Here is a 22,976-nt window from a genome sequence, read left to right as displayed (position 1 = left end):
CCTCATGCCGGTTTACATCACAGTCCACACATGATGCCAGTCTTGGACATGAATTCTCCATCGATAAGCCTCTCCTCTTCACGCCGTCCTGCGCCCAACAAAGCCAAGAATACGCCCGAGGCGCAAAAATACTTAGTCTGCTCCTCGCAGCATGGTCTTCAGGCTCACCATTTCCCTCTTGAGGCGAGCATTCTCCTTCTTCACCCTTGCCGTCTCCTCCCCTTGCTCCTTCAGCTTGGCCACCAACTCCTCCTTGTCATCCCTGCCTTTGCCTCTCACAGCCTTGATAATTTTGCCCAGCTCCCCATTAAACTTTTCGTAGAGTAATTCATTTTCCGCCACCACCTCTTTATGAAGCTGGTCGATGGCGCGGACTTTGGCCTCTGTACTCTTTATCGTAGTATCTAGTTCCTTCTGCGTCGTGGCCTGCTGTTCACGCAACTCTCTCATCATGACGCCGATCCGATCCTCTAGTTCTTTGAGCGAGGCAGTGAACCCAGACATGTCCGCCTGAGAATTGGGTGACCGAGCTTTGTTCACCCGAGCCATTTCGTCCCCAATCTTGGACAGCTCGCTCTTGAGCGAGGAATCAACCTCCTGGGCGAATTGCTTCTCAGATTGAAGCCGCTCTCTGAGCTTTTGCGGCGAGTGGAGCCGGAGGCGTTGAGCATTAGATCGCGTCGGGCTCACGGGGCGAGTTGGGTAGTCGGCACCAGACGCCAGCTTGCTAGGCCGAAGTGTAGGGATGCTTGATACCGACAGGGCTTTGGAGTGTCGGTAAATCCTGGATGGGGTTTCCGGTGATTTGGAAGAATTACCACCGGAGTGCTCGGATACGTGGCTGACGATCTTTTTAGAGGAATCAGCGAGGTTTTCTTTTTCCTTTTGCCTGGAGGCGCGTAAGGCTTCAGCCGCGCTGGGACTGACGGGGATCTTGGAAAGGGGTGCTGATTTGGGGCTGGTGGGGTTGTTATTCATCTTGCCAGATGTTTGCTTCGTGCTTTGCAGTGGCTGGAATGGCTGTTCGTCTAGTGTTGCGGCGGCCATGAGACTCTTGAGGTCTGACAGCGAGCTTCGTCTCTTCTTTTTCGGGTTCTTCGTATTTGAGACTATTCTCTCCGTAGGGGATGGCTCGCCGATGGTGTCGAGTGGGAAATCATAACGGCGCGAGCTCGTTGGGCGCTGTGGTGTTTCATCGAATGCACCTGCGATGGGGGGTCGGTCTCGGGACATGGCACGCCGGTGCAGTTGCTTCGGTAGGCTGTTATCATCTATTGAGTGTGCTCTGTACAGCTTGCCGTGTGCGCCGCGTGATAAGCTGGATGTATCGCCCGTAGCGGGATTCCTGTGCTTGCTCAAGGTTCGCCATACCGATGGTCGCTCATCCTGTGAATTCTGTCGAAGAAGGGCGTTGAGTCCAAACTTGCGACGAAGTGACGACGTATTGGATGTGATTGAGCCAGTGTGAGCCTTGCCTTGTCGGTAGCCAGACACAAGAGACTCGGAAACAGAAGAACCAAGAATAAAGCTCTGATGTGCACTTGGGTCTTCAGATATCTTATCGCAGTCTTCGACGAGTCGATCTAGTAAATTAATGTAGTTGTGAGCATCGCCATCAGTGACGAGAAGCTCAGCAAATGCCAAAGTCAATGCGCCCCTGTCACTGTCATTCCCACAGCCATCCAACAGGTCAGCCAGCAGCTTGATCACGGTGATGAAGGCTCGTCGATTTTGCGGTGCCATATCCCGGAAAAGATAATTCACAAAGTCGGCAAAATTCCCAGGGACCCTCTTGTTAGCTCTTTCAAGTAAAGTATCCATTGCTTGCATGGTCATGACAGGGCCCATCTGGTCTGCCCACGCAATATGCAGAAATTTCTCGAATGCAACGAATACGACTTCCGTGCCTATATCGGAGGCGACGTCGTATTCAAAAGGAGTTTCAATGAATCTGTTGTATATATCATTCACAGACAACTCATCGACAAGCGATCGATTTAGTAATGTACGACCAATTATGGTGCCCTTTCGAGACTGAAGAGCCGCGGTAAAGCCAGTAAATGTTTGCTCTAGTCTAAGCAGGGGATTCGCTGGTCGCCCATCAGCGGTGTCGGGGCGGCTGTCCTTGCCTTTGATCGAACCAAACATGGAGTGAATGCTATTCGCTCGATGAAGTGATGGCTGCTGCTGGGATTTCACGCCAGATACAACAACATCTGGAGAGTTGCTTGCGCTTCCATTCCAGAGGCTGGAAAGGAGCTTTACAGGTGATGCTGCAAGGAAGGATCGGCCTTTCTCAGTCCTTGTGGAGAAATTCAATCCTCGTATTGTCTTGGTATAATAGGATACCATAGAAGCAGTCAAGTGGGTATTGCTAACATTGAATTGGGTGCTAAGTAGCTGGATGACTGTGGTAGATGGGTTAGTATGTTTCCAATTCCCCCTTGACAGGAAGTACTTACTGCGACGAGACATGGTAGGGAGCAAGTCCTCCAAGTCGATGTCATCTTCAAATTGCTTCCCATTGAGACCAGCAGTGAGCATCGAAACCCGCTTGAGGTTGTTGCTGGACACATTGATCACTATCTCGACTCCGTAGTGGCCGAGCGGCGCTCCTTTTGTGCCTTTCTCGTGATCTACCACCACACGAATCGCGGCCGGTTCTCTTCGACCCTCGACTAGTTGATGGGCGCCTTCTTGAAAGACAGCCACATGCAGTCCCAGGTTATTATCCTGCATACGAACTGATCGGAGCGTCCAACAAGGGTTCTCTCGTTCAGTTTCTGAGAACCGTGCCTCAACTCGCGCCTTGACTACATCTTCGCCCCATTTGGTAGCCTTGCCTTCGAAAGCCTCCTGAAGCAGAAAGCACCGAGATGTGGGCGCCTTACTAATCTTGTATTCTCCGGTATGTGCGTCCTTCATATCTCTTGTCGACGTCATCCACACCAACGAGCCATCTTCCGACTCAGTAAACCGCACGTCCGCAAGGCTATGCCAGCCCGTAAATGCGAATTCATACGACGCCGGACCGCCGGCAGCATTCGTCATCGAAATAAGTAGCTCTGCAGCAGATGGCTTATCGATTTCCCGGAGCAAATCACGCCCTGTCATTGTGAACCCAATCTTTCTAAGTATAATAATGCAGTCTGCGAATAGTAGGAAAATGCCAGAGCTGTCCAAGTCGCTTGTTCCACCTTGGAATGGAGGCATAAGTTCAATGAAGTCGGCCGCAACTATAAGTCGACTCTGCGGCTCTAAATCCCTTGGCCACGATTCAACCATATTTCGAAGTCTGTTGGCAACGTGAGGCTGATCCGGCAACGGGTCGTCCATGGAACAAATATTAGTAATAATATCTCTGGCTTTCAGCATAGGCTGAAGCGCGGGATGGGTCATTGGCAGAGAGCCAACTATTTGATCAATAAGGAGGCTGTATCGAGGCAATCGCTGAACAGGTTCAATAAGAATAGACCTAACAGTCTGTTCGCCAGTTTGGTTTACCCTTTGCCTAAAACTGGACTGTTGGTCAAGAAAAGAGTTGAGCAATATAGGAAAGTGCTGGCTAGCCTTGATGTAATCCTGATAGCTCTGGGTAAACTTTGGAAACCATTCATGAAATAATCTAGCCATGCTCAAGGCTCCACTGGGATCTTTTGTTCGAGCTGAACCTGAACTCTTCATGCTGCCCAAAGTCGATGCAGCTTGGTCCATGTCTCTGAGAGCCCCATCCTCGGTTTCATCCATGATCTTGCGAAGCTGGTCCACGAAGGCAGAATTCAGCTGTAGTATCTGATCTGCCGATTGGGGAAAGAGTCTTTCCAATTCTTCTTCTGAAGGACTGAGACTTCCCTCTGGTCTTGCCCTGGCACTTTCCCGGAAATCCTTGGCAATAGTATTTACCAGTTCACGAAGCTTCATGACATATCTTTCCTCCGTGTCGACCAGCTCAGCTAGCTTCATGCGGAGCTCATATTTTTGGTCCTTGGTGAACAATCTCCCTCGGTTTAATGATGTGGGTTTCGATGGCGCGCGTCGTAGCCTATTTGTTGGTAAAAACACCGGCTCGCCGAACAACTTGACAAGAGATGTATATCCGCCATACTGTCTCAGCGTCGGGTCTAATATGTCGTCTTCGTCGTCTGGCACTTCTTCCAAGTCGGCAGGCTGCAGAGGCACAATCGCGCCTGGCGGGAGAACAAAATCGAGATCCACGTTATTGATATGCTGCGTCTGAAGCGCATCCTGCAGCGAGGCGATCACTTCGGCCGCGTTGTCACTTTTGACCATGGATGCGACCAAAGCGGCAGCATGTTGTTCGCCAAAGAGAGCCGAGGCGGTACCGGGGCGCTTCCCCCTGGTCGGATATAAATTCTTGAGATAGCCTTTGACTCCATCGGGGAGCTCTGAGAAGTATTTGAACAGGCCAAAGGCCAACCCACGGAATACCTCGTCGACCTGAATCTCTCGTGGTAGATGATCGACGACTCCGTAAAATGGCGAGCTCGGGGAGATGGTGATTCGAGGAAACGACTGAAACCCCGCAGACGACAGGATGTGTATTTGGACGCGAGAGGTGTTGAGGGTGTAGTTGGCTGTCGTCGAAGGCCCGTGGAATATGAGGACGGGGAGGTGGCCGAGCAGCGGATCAGAGGCATAATACAGAGAAAGGGCGTCTGGCGAGAGCGCCAGGTCGTCCGTCACACGAACCATGGTCTGGTCAATGGGCCACACTCATGGCCGTCGCCTTGGCTGGCCGTCGGATGGTGTCTTGCGGCTGTGATATGTGATCGTCGAAGGCACCGGCAGGGAGAAGCGATGGTCAGCGGGGTGATGAGCCAGACTCGTCTCAATGAAGAGGACTCGGAGACAACAGATGCGCAGCAGCGGGACTAGCGGGCCGTAGACATGGGGAGACGGCGCGTGGAACCAGGTACAGGCTTGAGAAAGCACTTTGAGTATGCGAAGCTGATGCAGGTCGCCTCGTGTAGCCAGCCCCAAGTGCGTATCTGCCACGATAGGCCTCCAATGCCGGGGTGTTGCGTAAATGAGTAAAGCAAAACACGGTAAATAAAAAACATCAAATAAGAACCATGCATATGGTTTCCATTGAGCAAGGAATGGGCAAACCGTGAAAAACCACACCCAGTGCCGATATCTGCGACAGATTCATGCAGAGTTGATGACCCAAGCGGCCAACAACCTGAGTGTCAGCCGGCCAGCAGCAGGAGCGATCATCGGATTGGTCCTTCCGTCTTGCGACAGACGCGGTTGACGCGTGGAGCCTAAAAATATGGACCGATGGTAAACAATGACATCTGAGGAACCCGATGAAACTCTGCCGCCCCTCATCGGCCGCTGGTCCATGGCGGCCACCATGAGCCGAGAGTGGGGCTGCGAGCTACCAGCCGTCGTCAGATGTTGCTCACTCATTTCACCTCACCTCGCCTCGCCACCAGAGCATGCCTGGGCGATATACGGAGTACCGGTACGTAGAATTGCTTAGATGAACGGCATGATATAGCCTACCTACCAAGGTTGTATCATAAAGGTGCCCTCGAAGCCCTCTACAATTATGGAGGCGTATTCCTAGGTGTTCTGTACACCTCGTCGCCCGTGGTTCATGGATCTTGCATATCATCATATTATTACCACGCTGGCGCCTCCATCTAACATGAGCATCAACCAGACATCGTCGTCTTCACCACATCTATCGCAATGTCTAGCCAGAGTCAGGGCATCAGACTGATACACAACCCGGACAGCTCGGGATACCGCCTCCTTGAGCTTCCGCCCGACCTAGTCAACCTGCTCGAATCCGATACAGCACCAGTGTCAGTCTCATCCTTGGAACGCACTCGCAAGTTTCCCTCTAACCACTTCCTCATAGTCTCACGCTCGAATCCTCAGACAGCTCAACTGTGCTTCGCACACCGAGTAAGACATACAACCTCCGCCAGAAGAACACGTCCAACGGCCTATACCTCTTGGCACCACATGCCCCTTCGGATTTGCCCGACCAAGAACTTGCTGTTATATCCACCATTCACGAGACGGTGGAGCTTGATGTTGTTCCTGAAATGCCTGCGAGACGGGATAAGCTTGCGGACACGGGAAGCAGAGGCAAGTGGCATGAAATGTTTGGAAGGGGACGGTGATTGCGAACTGCGAAAGGCCTGCGAGAGGGAAAAAATGTCGTGCTGTTGCGCAGGCTGGCACGGGCTTGCGCTGAATTTTGTTTGATCCACAGGAGCTGTAGTCGGATTGCATTACATCATACTAATAACTGTATTTTTACAAATAAGCCTTAATTCGATTCATGGGTATATGAGTCGAGGATCCAGTGGTTCCTTTGGAGCAATTTTACACGTTCCAACATGTCTCCAACTGGACCAATTTCAGTGATGTTCAATAGTCAAGCCCGCATCGTCGCCAGCGTCATCCTCGTCATCCCCAACTGGAAAGAAACTCGATGTATGATGGTGCTCTTCTTCATGTTCTTCCTCATAACCTTCTGGAAGAAACCCGCCGGCCATGTCCTCGTGTTGAGTTGCAGCCGCAGCAGCATGTGCATGGGGTTTCGAGGCAACATCTTTACTGTGCCCGAATACTGACACACTCTCATCGACCTCGCCGTACTCCTGTCGTATCCTCTCGACGATTCGCAGCCCCATGATGAATTTCCGCCACTGCCCTAAAGCGGCTTTGCGCCGTTTCTCATCCTCCTTTCTCCTGCGCTCTGCCTCGTCCTTTTCAAGCTCAGCCATGACTTCGTCGTGATACTCCTCTGCAATAACAACGCCTTGAATAACGGGAACAGCCATTCGATGTCCAAACTCAAAGTCGACAACAGCCTCTGCATAGTCAATCTTGAGTCGTTTGCATACCTTCATCGCGCCTCTGAATGGAACATGCGCGGCGCCTTCGGGTAGCATGTGCTCGACGAAGAGATCGATGTTCCTGGAAATTGGTTAGGACAAACGTATCCGGAGTGTTGCAAATGATTATAACCTACCCGTATTCGTTTTTCGGAATAATGCCGTCCTTGATAGGAGGTGGAATAATCCAATCCGTCTGCTCATAACTATACAGCCCTTGCAAAACCTTTTGCCCAGTGGCAGCCTCGGCCTCGAGAATTTCTCTCCGTCGATTGGTTGTTGCTGCGCGGTATGGAACTCGCTTCAGCGGCTGCTCTCCCGCAAGAGGAGCGCGCCCCTGCTTGTGCCAAGTCTCTGCACTCTTGACCTGAAGAACATCTGATCGCAGGTAAACATCTTCCTCCTCCGTCTTGGCCCCCTTGGCCTTATTCTTGAATTTTTTCACGGGTACAGCGCCTCGTTTCAAAGCCTCTTCCCGCTTCAAGTGTCTTTCAAGGACGAATTCTTTCGATTGTTTGTAATACTGAAGAGTCTCTTCACCTTCTTTTACCTCCTTCTTTTCTGGCCTTGCCGGCTTCAAGTCGTTTGAATCTTCATCGTCATCTATTTCGGTGATTGGATGAGCTTTTGTTCCTCTCCTGTATCCCGACATGGCAGACTTGAACCAGTCAAACTCTTCGTAACGCTTCACTTTTCCATGGCGGTTGTAAATTGGCACCTTTTCTATGGGCATTCGCACACCCTTTGTCCTGCCAGGAACCACTTGCCTCTTCAGGTACCTGACTGTCACGTCCTTTGCCGTCCCATCAGGAGAGTATCCGACAATATAAGCTGTGACCTGCCGAGCTTTCTCTGCCTTTTGACCCCGGGGCTCAAACGCTTCGGTGATTTCTCGATTCGTAGCGATGAGGCTCTTCACAATTGGGTCCACGGACAGGTATTTGTTCGTTACTGGAGACAGAACCTCTGCCCAGCAATGGGGATATTCCAAATCTGAATCAAATTTGCTGACGGGTGATTTGGACTTTTTGGGGGTTACCTGCACTGCCACAACCGATTCATCGTCTGTGTCAGTATACTCTCTTTGCAAATCATCCATTTCGTGTGAGGAGGTCTCGACAGCGGCGGCAGCACGGGTTGATTGCTGTCGCTTCGAACGAGTTGCTGCAGATTTATCTTTTGTTTTGTTCGTTTTTTTTACGCTGCTTTCGGCCGTGGTCTTTGCAAGTTTTGCAACTTTCATATCCAGCTCTGCCAGCTCAGGCTCTAATTCCGCGTCCTCCAAGCGGTTCCAGCCAAAGCCCAAGGGTTGTAAGCTGGCAACCATTCTGGCCTCGAGCCCAAGACCTCGCAGTAGCCCAGTGAATAACTGCGCTCCGACATCCCTGCTTCCTTCGCATTTCATCGCACACTGCCGAAACTCATCTAGGCTTGCTATTCTTTCTCCAAAGCGATTGCAGTCAGCATATTCATCTTTATATGCCTTTGTTAACCTGTCCAGCCTCTCCAATGCCATGTAGCCCCATTTCCTTAGCCCAGGAGCTGTGATCTTGAATCGTTGTTTCCACCAAGAAGTCAAGGATTGCATTAATCTGAACAGAGGATCGCCATGGCTCATATCAATGGCTCCTTCTTCTAGTCGTCTTGCGGCATTTCCCCAATCACGGGATTCCCGCTCTTTTCTTTTGAGTTTTGCGCTATTCTTGGCTCTGCCGGTTGAGGACCCTGGTTTAGAGGGTTGTTTGGTGAGGCCCGAGTTTTGCCTCCAACGTTCTACCTCATCCCACATCTTAGGCGGCAGATGAGAAATCATTATTCCCTGTACTTCAGGATCACATAACCACGAATTTCGTACAGCGTTGTGCCAAAGGAGGGAAAGAACATGAAGACAATGCGTGGCATTCCGCACTTTTCGCTCACGTTTTGACGGCCCTTTCTTGTCCCCAAAGACGTTTGTCAGTGACAGTCTGGTGTCTTTATTCAGGGTTAGCTCAAGGTCTCCGGATACAACTGGAACGATGGAATTGGATGGAGCCGGAGCCTCGACATCTTCGAATTCGAAGTCTTCGTCATCGTCATCGTCATCGGAGACATTTGGATTGACCTTGGGTCGCTTTGCAAGGGGCACATCCTCGAAATCCTCGTCGGAAAACGAAGATAAGGAGCTATCGGAATCATCACCAAAACTCTGGAATAGGGATTCAGAGGTCTTGGCCGAGGCCGGCGTCGCGGCCGCATCCAAGTCATCGTACAGCGTAAGCTTTCGCTTGCTGGGCTTGGCCGTTTGCTTTGCGCCCGCTCCAGATTTGAAATCCTCTCTACCAGGTGACCCACGCAATCGCTTGCGAGGAACATGAGGAGGCATTTCGATGCGCGTTTCCAAAGAAATGCATTCTGAGGCTGGAAAGTGAGTATGAGAGATGGGGATACGATTTCACACGAAGCAGATGCAATCCGTCATTCCGTCATGGTTCGCGCTAAATCACGAGAACACGTGATACAATTAAGCTTGCGCAGACAGTGTGCCAGGCATTGTCATCATTTCGTCGGCCATATCAGATATTCTAATAATAAACTATCCTGTGATAAATAGCATGTACAAACTAGCTCTGGGTATCGCTCCTCTTCAAACCCTCCCGCAGCATCATGTCATTTCACCAAATGGCCCTCACATTTCTATCAAGTCCGCCGGTGCTCCAACCCCCCTCAACAAAATAACAGTGTTCCCGCTCTGCAATGCCGCCCCGATCTTTTCGCCGTAATCTAGAATTCTCCCTCCTTCCACATGAAATACACGCAATTTATCCTTCTCTTCGGAGCTCTGGTTGTTCACATTTTGGACTTGTAAACCAGTCGCAGCCTGGTCTAGTAGGCGGCCAACAACCCAGTCCTTGGAGAAGAAGAAGTCGCCCTTGGGCAGTTTGGCCTTGGCAGTTTCTGCCTCAGCCTCAACATACAGATAGATGCGCTTCTCCTCTGCGACTTTCTTGTCGCCCTTGGCGGTCTCCTTGAGCTTCTTTGTGGCCACTATTCGAGCAGCAGCAGAGCTAGGTTTCGGTTTCGGCAGCGCTCTCCCCGCCTGTTCCTTCTTGGCCGATCCCCAAGCCCTCAGCCTGTCAAGTGCTGATCGAGTCTTTTGCGCGACATCGATTTGCATAGGTCGGGCTCCAATAGGCACCAAGTTCTTGCAGTTGTGATCCTCCTTTAACCGATGCTTCAAGCAGTAATCGCGATTGCAAGAATCGCAGTGCACTCCGGGGGTCAGAGACGTTCCGACAACAGTCTTGCATTCTGGCGACGAGCAAGGCTTTTCGGATACCTTGTCACGTAGAGTCCTCCCTTGGCCAATGGAAGGCTTGGCCAAGTTGGCCTGCCTCTTCCGCTCTGCCCATGCTCCGGGGTTCGCGCATTTGTGTGACGACTCTGTTCTATGATCTAAACAAAAGGTCTTGGTGCAGGACTGGCAAAGAAAGGGCAAAAAGTCGAGTTGGTTGCAGTATTCGTATTGGCAATGCTTGCCGACTAGCGTAGCGTCGGCTTTGTCTCTCATGATGTAGCTCGTTTCCTGAGCAGCGGAACCCGACGGTGACGACATGATGGCAGGGGAGAAATAATCAGAATATATATACAGAAAAAGAAAGCTTAGGTGATGCGTGGCCAGGCAGAATAGAGCGTCGTCAAGGCTCTAGACTGGTGGCGGCAGAAAGTTCATTGTTCTGAACGTAATGTCAAGTTGACTAAAGCTGAGGTCCAGCGGCGAAAGAAGCCTCTGGAAGCCGCGACAGGCCAAGCCGCGCTTACGTACTGGAGCATGCGCCTCAACCACCAAAAGCTTTGACTCCAAATCGGGGTTGGCAGCGATATCAGTAGCGTCGGCGAATGAATAAAAAATATGACTCGAGTATTTACAAGTTTACAACATCCATTTAACGCTACTACGCGGGTTTGCATTCCGTGCAGGTCGGGCGAGGATACGTATTTCTCGAACTGCAGCTGCTCACTACCCTATCCACGAGTTTACAACCACAAACAAAACTATTCTGGTACCAGGGTCCATCAAATCAGGCATGCATCATGGTTGGGTCAATTCAACTACAGTATATGTACAATAATTTTGTATAGCGCAGCATGAAGGAGTTGAGCACGCGCATCCTACCAAGCGCCAAAAAGCCAAAAAGGAGCCCGCATTAATCGTAGACTCGTTGCATCATTCCGTCTTCGGCTTGATCGGTTTGTTGAGCATATCCTCCCGCCCTGTAGACGGCGCGGATCCCACATACTTCTGGCCGCCAACAACCTCAAAACCCTTATGGAACACCCACTCCACGGCGTTTTCAACCGGCTCGTCAAAGAGCCGCGGCAGGAAGGGAACAACAGACAAGCCCAGGCCGATAGGTCCCCAGGTGCGAATAGTGGCGTTCTTGGCATTCTTCAGAGCTCTCCCGGAATACCTAACGACACTGTGGATGGTGAATGCGGGAAGCCCCATACTGGCAATGCTTTGGAAGATTGCTCTTTGGACCATGACGGTTCGCCAGTCTTCCAAGGGACTAACGACACCGGGTTGAAGGTTTACGTTGTCCTCGGCTGGTAGCCCGGTGACTTTCTCCTGGTGAGGCGACAGGCGAAGCTGCGGGTTCAGCACGCGCTGGTTATGCCAATATGCCCGGTACCCCTCATGGGACACATCTCCGAGAATATAGAGCCAAGAGATACCGTATGCGGCACGGACGACTCGCGGATGTGCTACGGGCCGGAATGATTCTCCAATATCGGATGTATAGGCAACGTAGCGATGCGCAGAGAGGAGAATGGTTCGAAACCTGCTCGCGTAGGCAGCATATCGCAGCTTGGTGTCGGTAGTAGGCGGGGCACTATAGACTGAATTAGCATGTACATGGTGGCAAGAAGGTCGGACGCGGAGTGCTTACTATCCATCGATAACATCGTCGAAAAACCGGCTGTCCTGATCCGACTTTTCAACGATGTTTTGAAGTCGCCTGGGCAGCTTTTCCCGTGCTGGAAGCTTGTCCGGGTCGAAAGCCTGCTTCTGCTGCTCGGCGTTGGCGTCCGGCGATGGCTCAGCTTTGGGCTCCTTGGGCTCCTTTGGTTTTCCCCACCAAGGCATAACGGAAGCTGGAATGGAATTCGCACTGCGTTGAGGTGACAAGATTTTGTTTCGCACAAGCTTCCGGGCAGAAATTCGACTCTTGCAACTCTCCCACACGTCGAGTTTGGTGGTTGTCAATGGAGAGGTGCGACCGGGATCACCCGCGAGGCTGGCCCCATGGATTCTGGTGACGTCGTATGTATCATTTCCCACTAGTAGTCCGTACTCCGTGCCGCCGATACAGCTGCCACGTAGCCGGCATTTAACCGACTCCCGAATTGTTTTCAGCCAAATCCTTGGAACGCAACTCACCAATTGATCTACTATTACTGCTCACCATCCCCAATTCGCGCCACTCAACCTCTCATCACGCAATTCTTAGTCACAATGGCCGGTGTTGCTACCTACAACATTGCTGGCCGACAGGTCGGCGGTCACTACGTTCGCTTTCCCCCAAACCTACGACTCTGAGCATCGTCGACGTGGAACCGTTGAACTAACCTGGCTCACAGCTGGCCATGGGCATCCTCGGAAGCCTTTTCGGCGGCGTCTACTATGCCACCTCTGGCCCCAAGAAACCCGCCGCTGCGGCGACTCCCCCGATCAATGCCTCCAGCTCCGACGAGGCCGACTTCATCAAGTGCGTTATTTCGTCCGGGCGGCCCAGACCCAGTGGCTAACCATGGTTACAGGAAGTTCATGGAGGAGCAGGAGAAGAAGCAGTAAAAGGGGCACAGTAGTAAAGGCGAGCGGAATGCTGTTCCACGCGAACCGTGTACATAATGCACTGTATAGGTTGACCCTTTAGAATTGATTGGCGCAGCTTGCAAATTGCGCATTGAAACCTCTTGTGCTTGGTTAACGCGGCCTATATACAAGGAGCAGCACTCAACATTGTACAATTGTGCATGCTAACGGATTGGCCGAGTACCAGGCGACCACCTCTTGGCCGGCAAAGCGTGGGCGCCGCAACTACCTAGGTACTCTCATCTCGTTCCGTGACGTGAAAGCCAGTCATTTATACAAGCTTCGCGAGCCGGTAGACGCTGGTATACTCTAGGTTGGCGTTTAGTTGCTTCATGCACCTCGCCTGGACACATGCTGTGATCGTCGAGACCAGAGGCACCTACACCAGCAGCGACCTCGGGCTGCGTCTGTGACGATCTCGTGGAGTGACATTTTAAAATGGTGCGTTCGGTATGCATTGACGCTCGAAAACTGACGACTAGACACGATGTCCCCAGTAGTGACTCGGTCAGGATCATGCGGCTTTGTGGCGATTCATCGTCGAGTCCGGAAGACGCAGAGACCTCGTCGTGAGCGCTATTGCTTGCGTTATCCGCTATGCAAGCAGGCAAAGTATCATGCCAAGACGAGATTCGCCTTCCAACCGTCATGATATCCTGCTACCAGATAGCCAAACAGCGTTCTTGCCTCTATTACTTGGCGCGCTGAACACATGACGGCAGTCAAATAGCTTCAACTCGGCAATGACGAGTACCTGCTTCAGTTCGCCAGCGAACTCATTCGTCTGGCATGCGGTATGCGTGTCATGCAACCAGCCGCTGTTTATCAAGTCGGTGACGAGACGAACCGTTCGACAGATGCAGAAACACACCAGATGGATTATGTCGTACCCTGTGATCGTCACCCGAAACATCGCCCCCCCTCTAGTCCCTAAGCTGGCTTCGTCACCCGTAGCCGCCGTGTACGTTTGCAAGCGGCAGTTGGGACGTGCACTCTAAGGGATCGACAGTATTTACCTTATTACTTTAGGCTAGCTGGCGTGTGATGCAGAAAATCTATAATCTTTGACGTTCACTCAAGTCCTCTAAGGGTATGTCCGACTCTATCCTTTTGTATCCTTTCCTTCTATAACTTTTCACCGTGTGCCTGACCCCCAATGCCACCAATACCACAAGTCCTATAACCGCTGTACAAGATACCCATTTCCTCCATCCGCGTATACAGCAAGGGTACCATGACATGAAGATGCCCACAGCCCACTGTAGCCACGGCTTCCTCTCGCGTTGGTCGGGAAACAGTCCCTTGCGCACGAGCTGCTTCACAATCGGGCCCTGTGGCCCGGATACAAAGCGCTTGAGGCCAAAGTAGGGCACGGTCTTTTGGAGAGGATGATCATCTGGATATTGGGCATCGCCCCAGATGCCGGTGAAGTAGAAGAAAGAGGTGAGATCCGGCGTGGCGGGGAGCGCCGTCGCGGAAGGAAATAGACGCGTTAAAGTGAAATTGGTAGGTTCGAGGTGGTAGAAATACGCCGAGAGGGTCGGGTCCCAGAGTTGGCCGGCATCGCAGTAATCCACCAGTACTGTATCGTGAATTTGATCACTACACGGGAATGATTAGAGCTAGGCGGTGCCAGAGAGATGGGGAGTAAATAGCCTTGGGCCGCGGAGAGGGAGTGCCACCAACCCGGATGATGCGTAGTTTGCGTGCGAGCCGTATGCGCTAAAGACAAGAGGCTACAGAATTCAGTTAGACGAGATCCGTCAGGCTTGCAGGCTGTCACGGTTTACGCACCCGCCCGTCCTTCATGGAAAGGTCTGCATGATCCCAGTCATACGCAGCGCCGCCCGAGTGTTGACTGTAGTAGATGCCACTGGGCTTGCCGTCGCGGAAACGGACCATGTTATGCTCCCTTTAGAACGACTCATCAGAACAACTCGTGGAGTATTATAGACACAAAGCAAGCTCACCAGTCCCCGACATGATCTCCGAAATGCATCCCGTGCTCAGTGTCCTCTATTAAGCGGTTAAGCGGCTCCAATACCTGTGTGATATTCGCGCCTCGGTCGTACGAGTAAAAGTAGAAGAAGAAGGCATCGACGTCTCGGGGGCTCTGTTCAACAAGAATCACAACGCAAGGGGTAGCGTTGACGATCCTGCCCGACGCATCGGGGAGTTGGCCGAGGAGCCAGTCAGGCAAAGCTGTGACGTCGTCATTGGACGTCAGGGCAACCTGCCCGCTGCTCACGTTGTTCAGCAGAGCGAGGTTATTCAGGTCGAGATCTGGCAGGTCAGGGATGGGCTCTTGATTAGCCGTGGGCGTTGTGTGACGGATATGTTGGAGAAGGTCTGCGGGCCGGAACGGGTCCTCCGAGTGTAACCAGACAAGCGGCGCTGTTTTCACGGATTGCAATTGTTAGCCTCGATTCAAACGTAAGGAAGCAAGGGCAGAGGGCAACAGCATCCGAGCCCTGATTGAGACATTCAATGTTGCCCTGGCTCATAATCAGGTGGACTCGTACCGTAGCGCTTGACATAATCCGGCACGGTGCGGTTTGGCCCGGCGAGGATCGACGAGGTCGACTTTTGGAGTATCGGCTCTGAAAGCACCAGCAGGCACCGCGAAGCAATGGCTAGAAAAACGTTCAGATAGCAGAGCCGCGTAGCAAAGAAGCGTTGGCGGGCCATGTGCGGACTGCAACCGACACCTCAAACTGAGGAGTGTGCGGTTTTCGAGCTTCCAAGTACGCAGCAAGGGGTCAAGTGAGACTGTGAGATGGCTTGTCCATGTGCAGATTTATCATGGCCAGGCCGAGGAAGCTTGAGCTTGCACAGCTTGCACAGCCCGCCTCCGGGTCAGACAGCTGGAAGCACCGGCTCCTTGATCCGGGCCCCTGGCCATGAGGTGCTGGCCAGATATTGCGAACCAGCTCGGTTTTGCTCCGCCGCGATTCAGGCTTCCCGCTAGCCGCCGCAGTTGCCGCCAAGCGCAAGATATGCAAGCACGCGCATCAATGCAACTTGGCCAGGCCAGGCACGTGCAGAAAAACAATTCAGCCATCCAATCTGCACCACATCTGTCTGTTTCCCCCTTCGTCTCCCCACGGGACGCAGCGTCGCCGAGAACCACCACCAAGCATGCTTACCGTGCGCCCGGCGACTCGCGCCGATGCGCCTCTGCTCCCCGCTGTAGAGCGATCTGCCGGCCAAGCTTTTCGCCAGATCCAGGATCTCGCATGGATCGCCGACGACTCCGGCCAATCGGTAGAGCGCCACCTCACCCTCATTGCGCAGGGCGTCGCCTGGGTGGCGGTTGACGCTGGCCTAACCCCGGGAGAGGTCCCAGTTGGTTTCCTCAACGGCGAAATCCTCGACGGCAACCTGCACATCTGGGAAATGTCAGTGGACAAAGACCATCAGGGAAAGGGCATCGGTCGAGCCCTGATGGCCCAGGCAAAGAAGTGGGCAGTCGAGCAACAGCTTCCGTTTGTGACACTGACTACATTTCGCAACGTCCCGTGGAACGAGAAATTTTACAAGTCAATAGGATTTGTGACACTGGACGACGGCGAAGTGACGGCCGCGCTGAGAAAGGTGTTGGATGACGAGGTCAGAGATGGGTTGCCGGCGGAGAGGAGGTGTGCGATGAGACTGTCGCTGCAATGACGACGGGGAGAGCCTTGAAAGGCTTTACTGAAGTCTGCAATCATGATTTAACTTGCGGATTTGCCATTACGCAGTGGGCACTACGGCTTTGGCCCATATCATCAGGACCTAGGTAGTCACCTGCAGCTCCGGTAGCTATCAGTATCTACAATATTGAGGGCTGGCTAGCTAGAGAGCCTGTCACGGCACTGGAAGACTTGATTTCTTGACTACAGGCCTAGAAGGTGTCGGGAGGCGTCCGTGGCGTCCAATCGCCCGCTGCCGTCCCGACTCTTCCGGGCAAGACGGACTATTCTGGCCGATGTTCCATGGAGGTCGGAGTATGTGGCCGGCGTAAATCTCTGGTGGCCGAAGCTCGTCTTCCGGTCCAGTCAGAGACCCTAGTATAAAATCGAACAAGGGTCATGTGCCAATCCAAGAGGCCATTTGCCGAGTATAATATGAGTATGTCTACTATATAAATACTGCCAGCCAGCAAAGCCGCGCCCAACCTAAACCCTCATCTTTGTCAGACATGGCAACGGTCTCTTGTAATGCCCGCAATTTGGTCTCAGCATGCCGCTTCCTGCCGTGAGCTAACTGCATAGCATCAGCGGCATCTTTCTCCTGTACTTTGCTTAGCTCTGCCTTGCTACTGAGCGGCGTAGTCCGCCAAGAGCGCGCTTCCGAGCAGCCCAGCACAAGCTCATGGGCCACTTTAGACGTTGGATCATGATGGATCATGTGTTGTCGCCTGGACTGCGTGGTAGCCGCTGCCAACGCTCTTCGGTCACGAAGGGCATGAATGGAGACACGAGTCGCAAACCGGATTCAAGTCTATTTAGTACAGAGTGTGTCCAAGGCCAAACGAGCTTCTTTGGGTGTTTCATCTGAGATATGGACTTGGAATTCTCAATGTACATGTCGAACAATTCGTCATATAAATGCCGGTAACTGATCTGGGTCACAGTGAGAACCTATACTCTCCAAGTGCCTGGTTCTTTTGTTTTGCAGCAGTCTCCATCTTCATCAAGATTCATCTCTCGCAAGACTCTCGGTTCCCATCAAAGCGCTGCTCTCACGAGGAACAAAGTCGCTGTCAAGCTTTCCAAGGACATGCTTGGTGGCCTGGTAGATCTTGCTACAGGACTTTCGGCAGCCTTGCATCGTCTTGATGTCGAAATTGATAGCACTACCAGATAGCTAGACGTAACTTATAAGCGAGGGCCGCAAGGCACCGACCCGACTTGAGTCTCGATTGGGGTAGATTTCTTGCCGGGAAACTTTTATTCTGCCACAGACCCAGCAGTCATCATCACCACCACCACCGCCATCATCGTGTCCACCGTCTTCACCCTCGACACTGATGTACTATGCTGGTATCTGATGATCCCACCACAATTCCCTTGACGGGCACCAGTCTTGGAGGTTTCGCATCCATTGTAAGCATGTTCGCTTCTGTAGCTCTGGTCGGATGACAAGTTGGCCGCTTTCAACCACTGCCATGGCAGCTTTCGTCAGCGGCTCGAATGTCATCCACCATCGGGGCTTCAAAGGGACAGCTTCGACACAGAATCAATGTGGCCAGAAAATTTCTGCTTCGCTTATATTAGTAGGGGGCCAGTACGGAGGTAAAAAGTATTTAGCCAGATCAAGTATATAGCTACCGCGCTATATACTTTCATATACTATACTGCACTCTAGTACACTCCGTATTAGTGTATACTTCTGCGTGGGCAAATATATTCCGCCACAGACGGTATGCGAGGCTTTGTTGTTTACGGCATGGCGAGATCGGATTGTGTAAAAGGCAGGAATGTGTTTCGCCGCACCATTCAACATGGTCAGTGTCGGAATCAACAGCCAAAAGGAGCCACTTCTAAGCTTGATATCGAGAATATAAATCAAGGGCCGCTATCGCTGCGTCTTTCTCCTGCATTGTTCATCAGTCAAACCCAACATGGAACGGCCCTACACCAGCAGCTGCGGGATAGCAATCAACGTATAAACTGTCAGCGCAGCCGCGACCACATGCAACAAATTCACATTCTCGGTGCCGAGCGTGAGCCCCGAGGGTATTATACGCCCTTTGCCTTTGCTTGCCTCGACATGGCTTGGGTGCCGCCAGTCCGCGGAAAACGGACAAATACGCCCGTCCAGTGTCCGCCCTTTCAAGCCACCGCGGCACGCAGCACATCACGACGTCCCATGTTTCTTCCATGTTGTCCCCCGTATACATGAAGCGTACGGCTTATTAATGCGAAATTATATAGAATCCAGTACACCTCCTATCAGCCGCCCAAAGCCTACCCAGGTTCTTTGAGTGGGAGCCCAGGATGCGTGACAGACTCACTCGCCTTGGAGGCGAACACGGGCACCGACTTGGGCACGGAAACAATCAAGGTCGCCCGATGGTGTGAGGGCCTATCCTCCCATCCCCTGACGTCAAGCGTAGCAACCCAGCGCTAGTCATTGGTCAATGGCGCAATCCATTTCCAGTGGCGCATTGTTCCGTGGGCTTGGTGTTTAGAGCCTGCTTATCCCCGAGTTTTCCGTAAACGCGAAAAGCCGATGCGCACGATTCGACCCACGTAAGTTGCCATGACGAGTCTGGGGAAGGGAGGAGGGAGCGTCGTTCTTCTAAACAAGACTAGATGGTGGGTGTATGGCTCTGGAGTCGATGTGATGTGATATGTAATCCATCTACATTTTGCATCATTATATTTCGAGTCGGGCGCCCCTCCCTCCCACGTCATTGTTTCTCAAAAATGTTCCTCTTGGACTTCCTAGAGTTGCCTTTCGCCGATGGACCTTGTTTGAGAAACTCCTGCATAGCGAGCGCTGCCGCCATACGCCGTCCACGTATCAAAAGATAAGCCCAACCGATCCCTCGAGGCTGCTCCTCGGTCTTCACACAAGGTAGCCAAGAAACATTCAACAGTGGGCAACCAACCGCCGTCATGACTGGCCTCACTCGCCTTCTCTCCCGGCCAGTCAACAAGCCCTACCGGACAAGAGACCTCGACCATACGGAGCCGCCGTTCCTCGACGATGCCGGCTTCCTCGCCTTCAAGCCCGATGATATCGAAAACCCCCAAAACTGGTCCACGCCGCGGCGCATCACCGTCACCATAAGCGCCGTCATGCTCGTCATGAACGCTACCTTTGCGTCGAGCGCCCCCAGCGGATGTATCCCCTCCATCGCCAAAGACTTTGGCATCTCAACAGAGGCGGCTGCCCTCACAGTCACCCTCTTCCTCCTGGGGTACTGCGCCGGCCCGCTCCTCTTCGCCCCCTTGAGCGAGCTGTACGGTCGACGATGGATCTTTTACATCTCCTTCACCATGTACATTGCCTTCAACTTCCTGTGCGCCTTCGCCCCCAACTTTGGCAGCCTCCTTGTTGGTCGATTCCTCACGGGGACCCTCGTCTCGGCGCCCCTGAGCAACGCGCCGGGCGTGCTGGCCGATATCTGGAGCCCCCTCGAGCGCGCGAATGCCATGGCGCTCTTCTCGACCATGGTATGGATCGGCCCCGCGCTGGGCCCCGTCGTCGCCGGCTTCCTGGAGCTCAAGAAGGACTGGCACTGGGCGTTTTACGTGCTCATCTGGTTAGGCGCCGGAACATGGCTGATTATGCTGACCATTCCCGAGACTCACGCGCCCACCATCCTTCTTCACAAGGCGAAGCGAGCCCGCAAGGCCAAGATTCCCGGGTACGAAAATGTAAAGGCGCCAGCTGAGAAGCAGGATCGGTCCATCACGAGCGTCTTTGGCGTTGCGCTGACGAGGCCCTGGGTCATTCTCTTTGACCCCATCTCGTTTCTGTGCGCCATCTACCTGGCTGTTATATATACTCTTTTATACATGTTATTCTCCATCTATCCGATTGTCTTCCAGGAGAGGCGTGGATGGAACTCTGGCGTGGGAGAGTTGCCGCTCATCGGGACGGTTGTCGGCGCCATTCTTGGCGGTAGCATCGTCCTCTATGATACCAGGCGCCGCACCAAGAAGATTGAGCGCGGCGAGATCAAGGCCGACGACATGGAACCCGAGGATCGTCTGCCCCTGGCCATGGTCGGCGGCATTGGGTTCGCAGCAGCCATGTTCTGGTTCTCCTGGACAGCTGAATTCAAGTATGTTTTCCTACAATCCGCCTGTTTTCATTCCGGCCAGAGACTAACGGCGATTTCAGCTCCGTACACTGGATTGTGCCGACCATTGCGGGCGGCCTGCTCTCCACCTTTATGCTGCTCATCTTCGTCGCATACCTCAACTACCTCGTCGACGTGTACCTCATGTACGCCGCGTCCGCCATCGCCGCCAACACAATCGCCAGATCGGCCTCGGGGGCCGCCGCTCCCCTTTATACGTCGCAGATGTTTCATGCGCTCGGTGTTGGCGGCGGCGGCAGTCTTGTGGCCGGCGTTGCGACTCTTCTCGCCGTTGTCCCGTTCGTCTTCTACAAGTACGGCAAGCCGATTCGCATTCGGAGCAAGTTTGCGCCGACCAACACCAAGGAAAAGAATCGCGTCGAGGACGAAGAGGCTAATCCGACGGACTTTGCTATCCAGAGCTCGTCAGAGGTTGATAGCTCTACGGACGTAGACTCGTCCCACACATCACCGGTTGCGAATGAGAAGACGGAAGAGCGGGATGTGTCTTCTGGAGGACAAGTCTTGGCTCCGAATGAGCGAAATGGGTCTCGCCCATGAATAATAGGGTACAGATATGGAATCAGACAAAAGGAGGCACGGACGGCGTGCATAACGCGTAATGTTGCCTCGGGGACATGGCGACGACAGATAATTCGTTAGCGAGCAATTATTATACATATCTTAATAGACATTAGCATAAGGAAAGACGGGATATCAAGGCAACATGACCATGTGACAGGCGTCCGACTTGAAAGAAGTTGTATGTATCTAGAAGGGTGTATGTCAACCCACAATGGCTTATGTATTGTCCAGACCAAGAGGGTAAGTGTGGATGAAGAATACTTAAAAGCAGAAAAAATATAAGTGGGGGGAAATTAGCTTGCCGTAACATTCGACTACAATGTCATTGCCTGTGATTCGAACATACGACTTTAGATAGGCATTCAAAGAATTAAAGCCAAGGCTTCGGTCTACCAATCTCCTAGATGCTACTACTTTAGTTAACAGCCATCTCTCCCCGTCAGACATCATGGTGAGTCGTCATATCGCGGACGCACACCACAAGACAATAGCTCGCAGGCACGTCCACGTATTCAATTAGAATCTTGCTTCGGACATGAGCAATGCAGAGACTCTAGGTTATTATTTCAAGCATTCACACCAGAAATGCCACTTGTCCGTGATTGACAGGCGAAAGTGAGACCACCCCAGGACGAGTCTGCATACACTCCCAGAACTTCCACCCAACCGCTCCGACACATCAGACATCGCAACGGCAATGCTCCCCAGAGCACCAGCACCAGCACCTCACCACGACAAAGGCCCCAACGCAACACCTCCACGACATCATCCATCTCAACCGCGACCCCTCCAGTGACGATGGCACCCAGTCCAGCCCGGCAAATCCCCGGCCCGCTGAATAATCCGCCCCAGCTCACTCGCACACTCCACCACCAAGCCCGCCCATCACCAAACCCTCATCCCCTCAACCACAGCAAGCAACCATGATCCGCCAACCCTGGCGCGCAGCCAGCCGCCGGCTGCTGCTCCTCACGCCGCAGCCCAGTCCCAGATTCAGATCCAGATTCTCCTCCTCGACCGCCGCCTCGCAGGAGCAGGAGCAGGAGCAGCCGTCCATGACGCCCGCCGAGTCCGCCATCGCCGACCTCCTCCGCGCCAAGCTCCAGCCCACCGAGCTCCTGGTGCGCGACGTCTCCGGCGGCTGCGGCAGCATGTACGCCATCGACATCGCCTCCCCGGCCTTCAAGGGCGCCACCATGCTCAAGCAGCAGCGCATGGTCAACGCCGCCCTCGGCGACGTCATGCGCGCCTGGCACGGCGTCCAGCTCAACACCCGGGTCTCCAAGTAACCAAACCCCGGCCCGGAATGACAATTCAACTCTTTTCGGCATGGCATTTGCCGGACCCCCGAAAACCGAACAAGGTCTAGAATATGCACGGTGGCATGGCCAATTGGGCGCGGAATCAACCCGGGAAACATACATACATATATATATACATGGACGGCACTCACGATAACATAAGCGGGTGGACGCGGCGCGTGTACAATACAAGATGTAATAATGCTGTACTATAGAATGGTCTGGCCTGGGGGCGCAGTTGCTCAGGCAGACAGACACAGTCTCTTCCAACATACGGACAATGACAACCCAAATTTCACTCGCCAAGACATGGCTAATTGCGACACGCGCAGCATCTATGCACAATATACATACGCACGGTCTGACAAAAACTTTCCATTTTAAACATGGGTTCGTAATTACAGCATATCTAGTTAATACATTGACGACAGCCCAACGCCAAACGTCATTACACTCCTTCATATGTATGTGTGCCGAGTTCAGACATTAAAGGGGAAAAAAACAAGGCCAAATAAACAGGGAAATAATGCTCCTCCAAACATCATTTTCCTTTGTAG

General features: G+C 52.8%; 10 protein-coding genes across 10 annotated transcripts; 5 read left to right on the top strand and 5 right to left on the bottom strand.

The window, feature by feature from the left end:
* Window positions 1-132: 132 nt before the first annotated feature.
* MAA_06079 (RhoGEF domain-containing protein) lies at window positions 133-4,713 on the bottom strand (the record flags this gene model as incomplete). The annotated part of the gene is made up of 2 exons (XM_007824077.2): window positions 133-2,408; window positions 2,463-4,713. The coding sequence occupies 2 exons, from the start codon at window positions 4,711-4,713 to the stop codon at window positions 133-135; spliced, it is 4,527 nt and encodes a 1,508-aa protein (XP_007822268.2).
* Window positions 4,714-5,718: 1,005 nt separating this feature from the next.
* MAA_06080 (Sister chromatid cohesion protein DCC1) lies at window positions 5,719-6,158 on the top strand (the record flags this gene model as incomplete). Its single annotated transcript, XM_007824078.1, has 2 exons — window positions 5,719-5,834; window positions 5,891-6,158. The coding sequence occupies 2 exons, from the start codon at window positions 5,719-5,721 to the stop codon at window positions 6,156-6,158; spliced, it is 384 nt and encodes a 127-aa protein (XP_007822269.1).
* A 240-nt stretch (window positions 6,159-6,398) lies between these two features.
* On the bottom strand, window positions 6,399-9,243 carry MAA_06081 (DNA repair rad4-like protein; the record flags this gene model as incomplete). The annotated part of the gene is made up of 2 exons (XM_007824079.1): window positions 6,399-6,960; window positions 7,016-9,243. 2 exons carry the CDS (start codon window positions 9,241-9,243, stop codon window positions 6,399-6,401), a joined length of 2,790 nt encoding a protein of 929 aa, XP_007822270.1.
* A 303-nt stretch (window positions 9,244-9,546) lies between these two features.
* Window positions 9,547-10,473, bottom strand: MAA_06082 (Zinc finger, AN1-type; the record flags this gene model as incomplete). Its single annotated transcript, XM_007824080.1, has 1 exon — window positions 9,547-10,473. The coding sequence occupies one exon, from the start codon at window positions 10,471-10,473 to the stop codon at window positions 9,547-9,549; it is 927 nt and encodes a 308-aa protein (XP_007822271.1).
* Window positions 10,474-11,085: 612 nt separating this feature from the next.
* Window positions 11,086-12,006, bottom strand: MAA_06083 (Mitochondrial 18kDa protein; the record flags this gene model as incomplete). Its single annotated transcript, XM_007824081.1, has 2 exons — window positions 11,086-11,752; window positions 11,810-12,006. The coding sequence occupies 2 exons, from the start codon at window positions 12,004-12,006 to the stop codon at window positions 11,086-11,088; spliced, it is 864 nt and encodes a 287-aa protein (XP_007822272.1).
* Window positions 12,007-12,375: 369 nt separating this feature from the next.
* Window positions 12,376-12,714, top strand: MAA_06084 (uncharacterized protein; the record flags this gene model as incomplete). Its single annotated transcript, XM_007824082.1, has 3 exons — window positions 12,376-12,429; window positions 12,501-12,628; window positions 12,681-12,714. 3 exons carry the CDS (start codon window positions 12,376-12,378, stop codon window positions 12,712-12,714), a joined length of 216 nt encoding a protein of 71 aa, XP_007822273.1.
* Window positions 12,715-13,790: 1,076 nt separating this feature from the next.
* MAA_06085 (vacuolar protein sorting-associated protein 62) lies at window positions 13,791-15,423 on the bottom strand (the record flags this gene model as incomplete). The annotated part of the gene is made up of 5 exons (XM_007824083.2): window positions 13,791-14,337; window positions 14,422-14,471; window positions 14,530-14,647; window positions 14,706-15,129; window positions 15,258-15,423. The coding sequence occupies 5 exons, from the start codon at window positions 15,421-15,423 to the stop codon at window positions 13,791-13,793; spliced, it is 1,305 nt and encodes a 434-aa protein (XP_007822274.2).
* A 450-nt stretch (window positions 15,424-15,873) lies between these two features.
* MAA_06086 (GCN5-related N-acetyltransferase (GNAT) domain protein) lies at window positions 15,874-16,401 on the top strand (the record flags this gene model as incomplete). Its single annotated transcript, XM_007824084.1, has 1 exon — window positions 15,874-16,401. The coding sequence occupies one exon, from the start codon at window positions 15,874-15,876 to the stop codon at window positions 16,399-16,401; it is 528 nt and encodes a 175-aa protein (XP_007822275.1).
* Window positions 16,402-19,340: 2,939 nt separating this feature from the next.
* Window positions 19,341-21,094, top strand: MAA_10795 (carbohydrate esterase family 4 protein; the record flags this gene model as incomplete). Its single annotated transcript, XM_011412714.1, has 2 exons — window positions 19,341-20,515; window positions 20,575-21,094. 2 exons carry the CDS (start codon window positions 19,341-19,343, stop codon window positions 21,092-21,094), a joined length of 1,695 nt encoding a protein of 564 aa, XP_011411016.1.
* A 947-nt stretch (window positions 21,095-22,041) lies between these two features.
* Window positions 22,042-22,407, top strand: MAA_06087 (MFS multidrug transporter; the record flags this gene model as incomplete). The annotated part of the gene is made up of 1 exon (XM_007824085.2): window positions 22,042-22,407. One exon carries the CDS (start codon window positions 22,042-22,044, stop codon window positions 22,405-22,407), a length of 366 nt encoding a protein of 121 aa, XP_007822276.2.
* Window positions 22,408-22,976: the final 569 nt, after the last annotated feature.

This window comes from Metarhizium robertsii (assembly GCF_000187425.2).
Source record: "Metarhizium robertsii ARSEF 23 chromosome Unknown MAA_Scf_2, whole genome shotgun sequence".
Taxonomy (NCBI): domain Eukaryota; kingdom Fungi; phylum Ascomycota; class Sordariomycetes; order Hypocreales; family Clavicipitaceae; genus Metarhizium; species Metarhizium robertsii.
The sequence above is the reverse complement of the archived record's forward strand: the minus strand, read 5'-3'. Positions and strand labels throughout refer to the sequence as shown.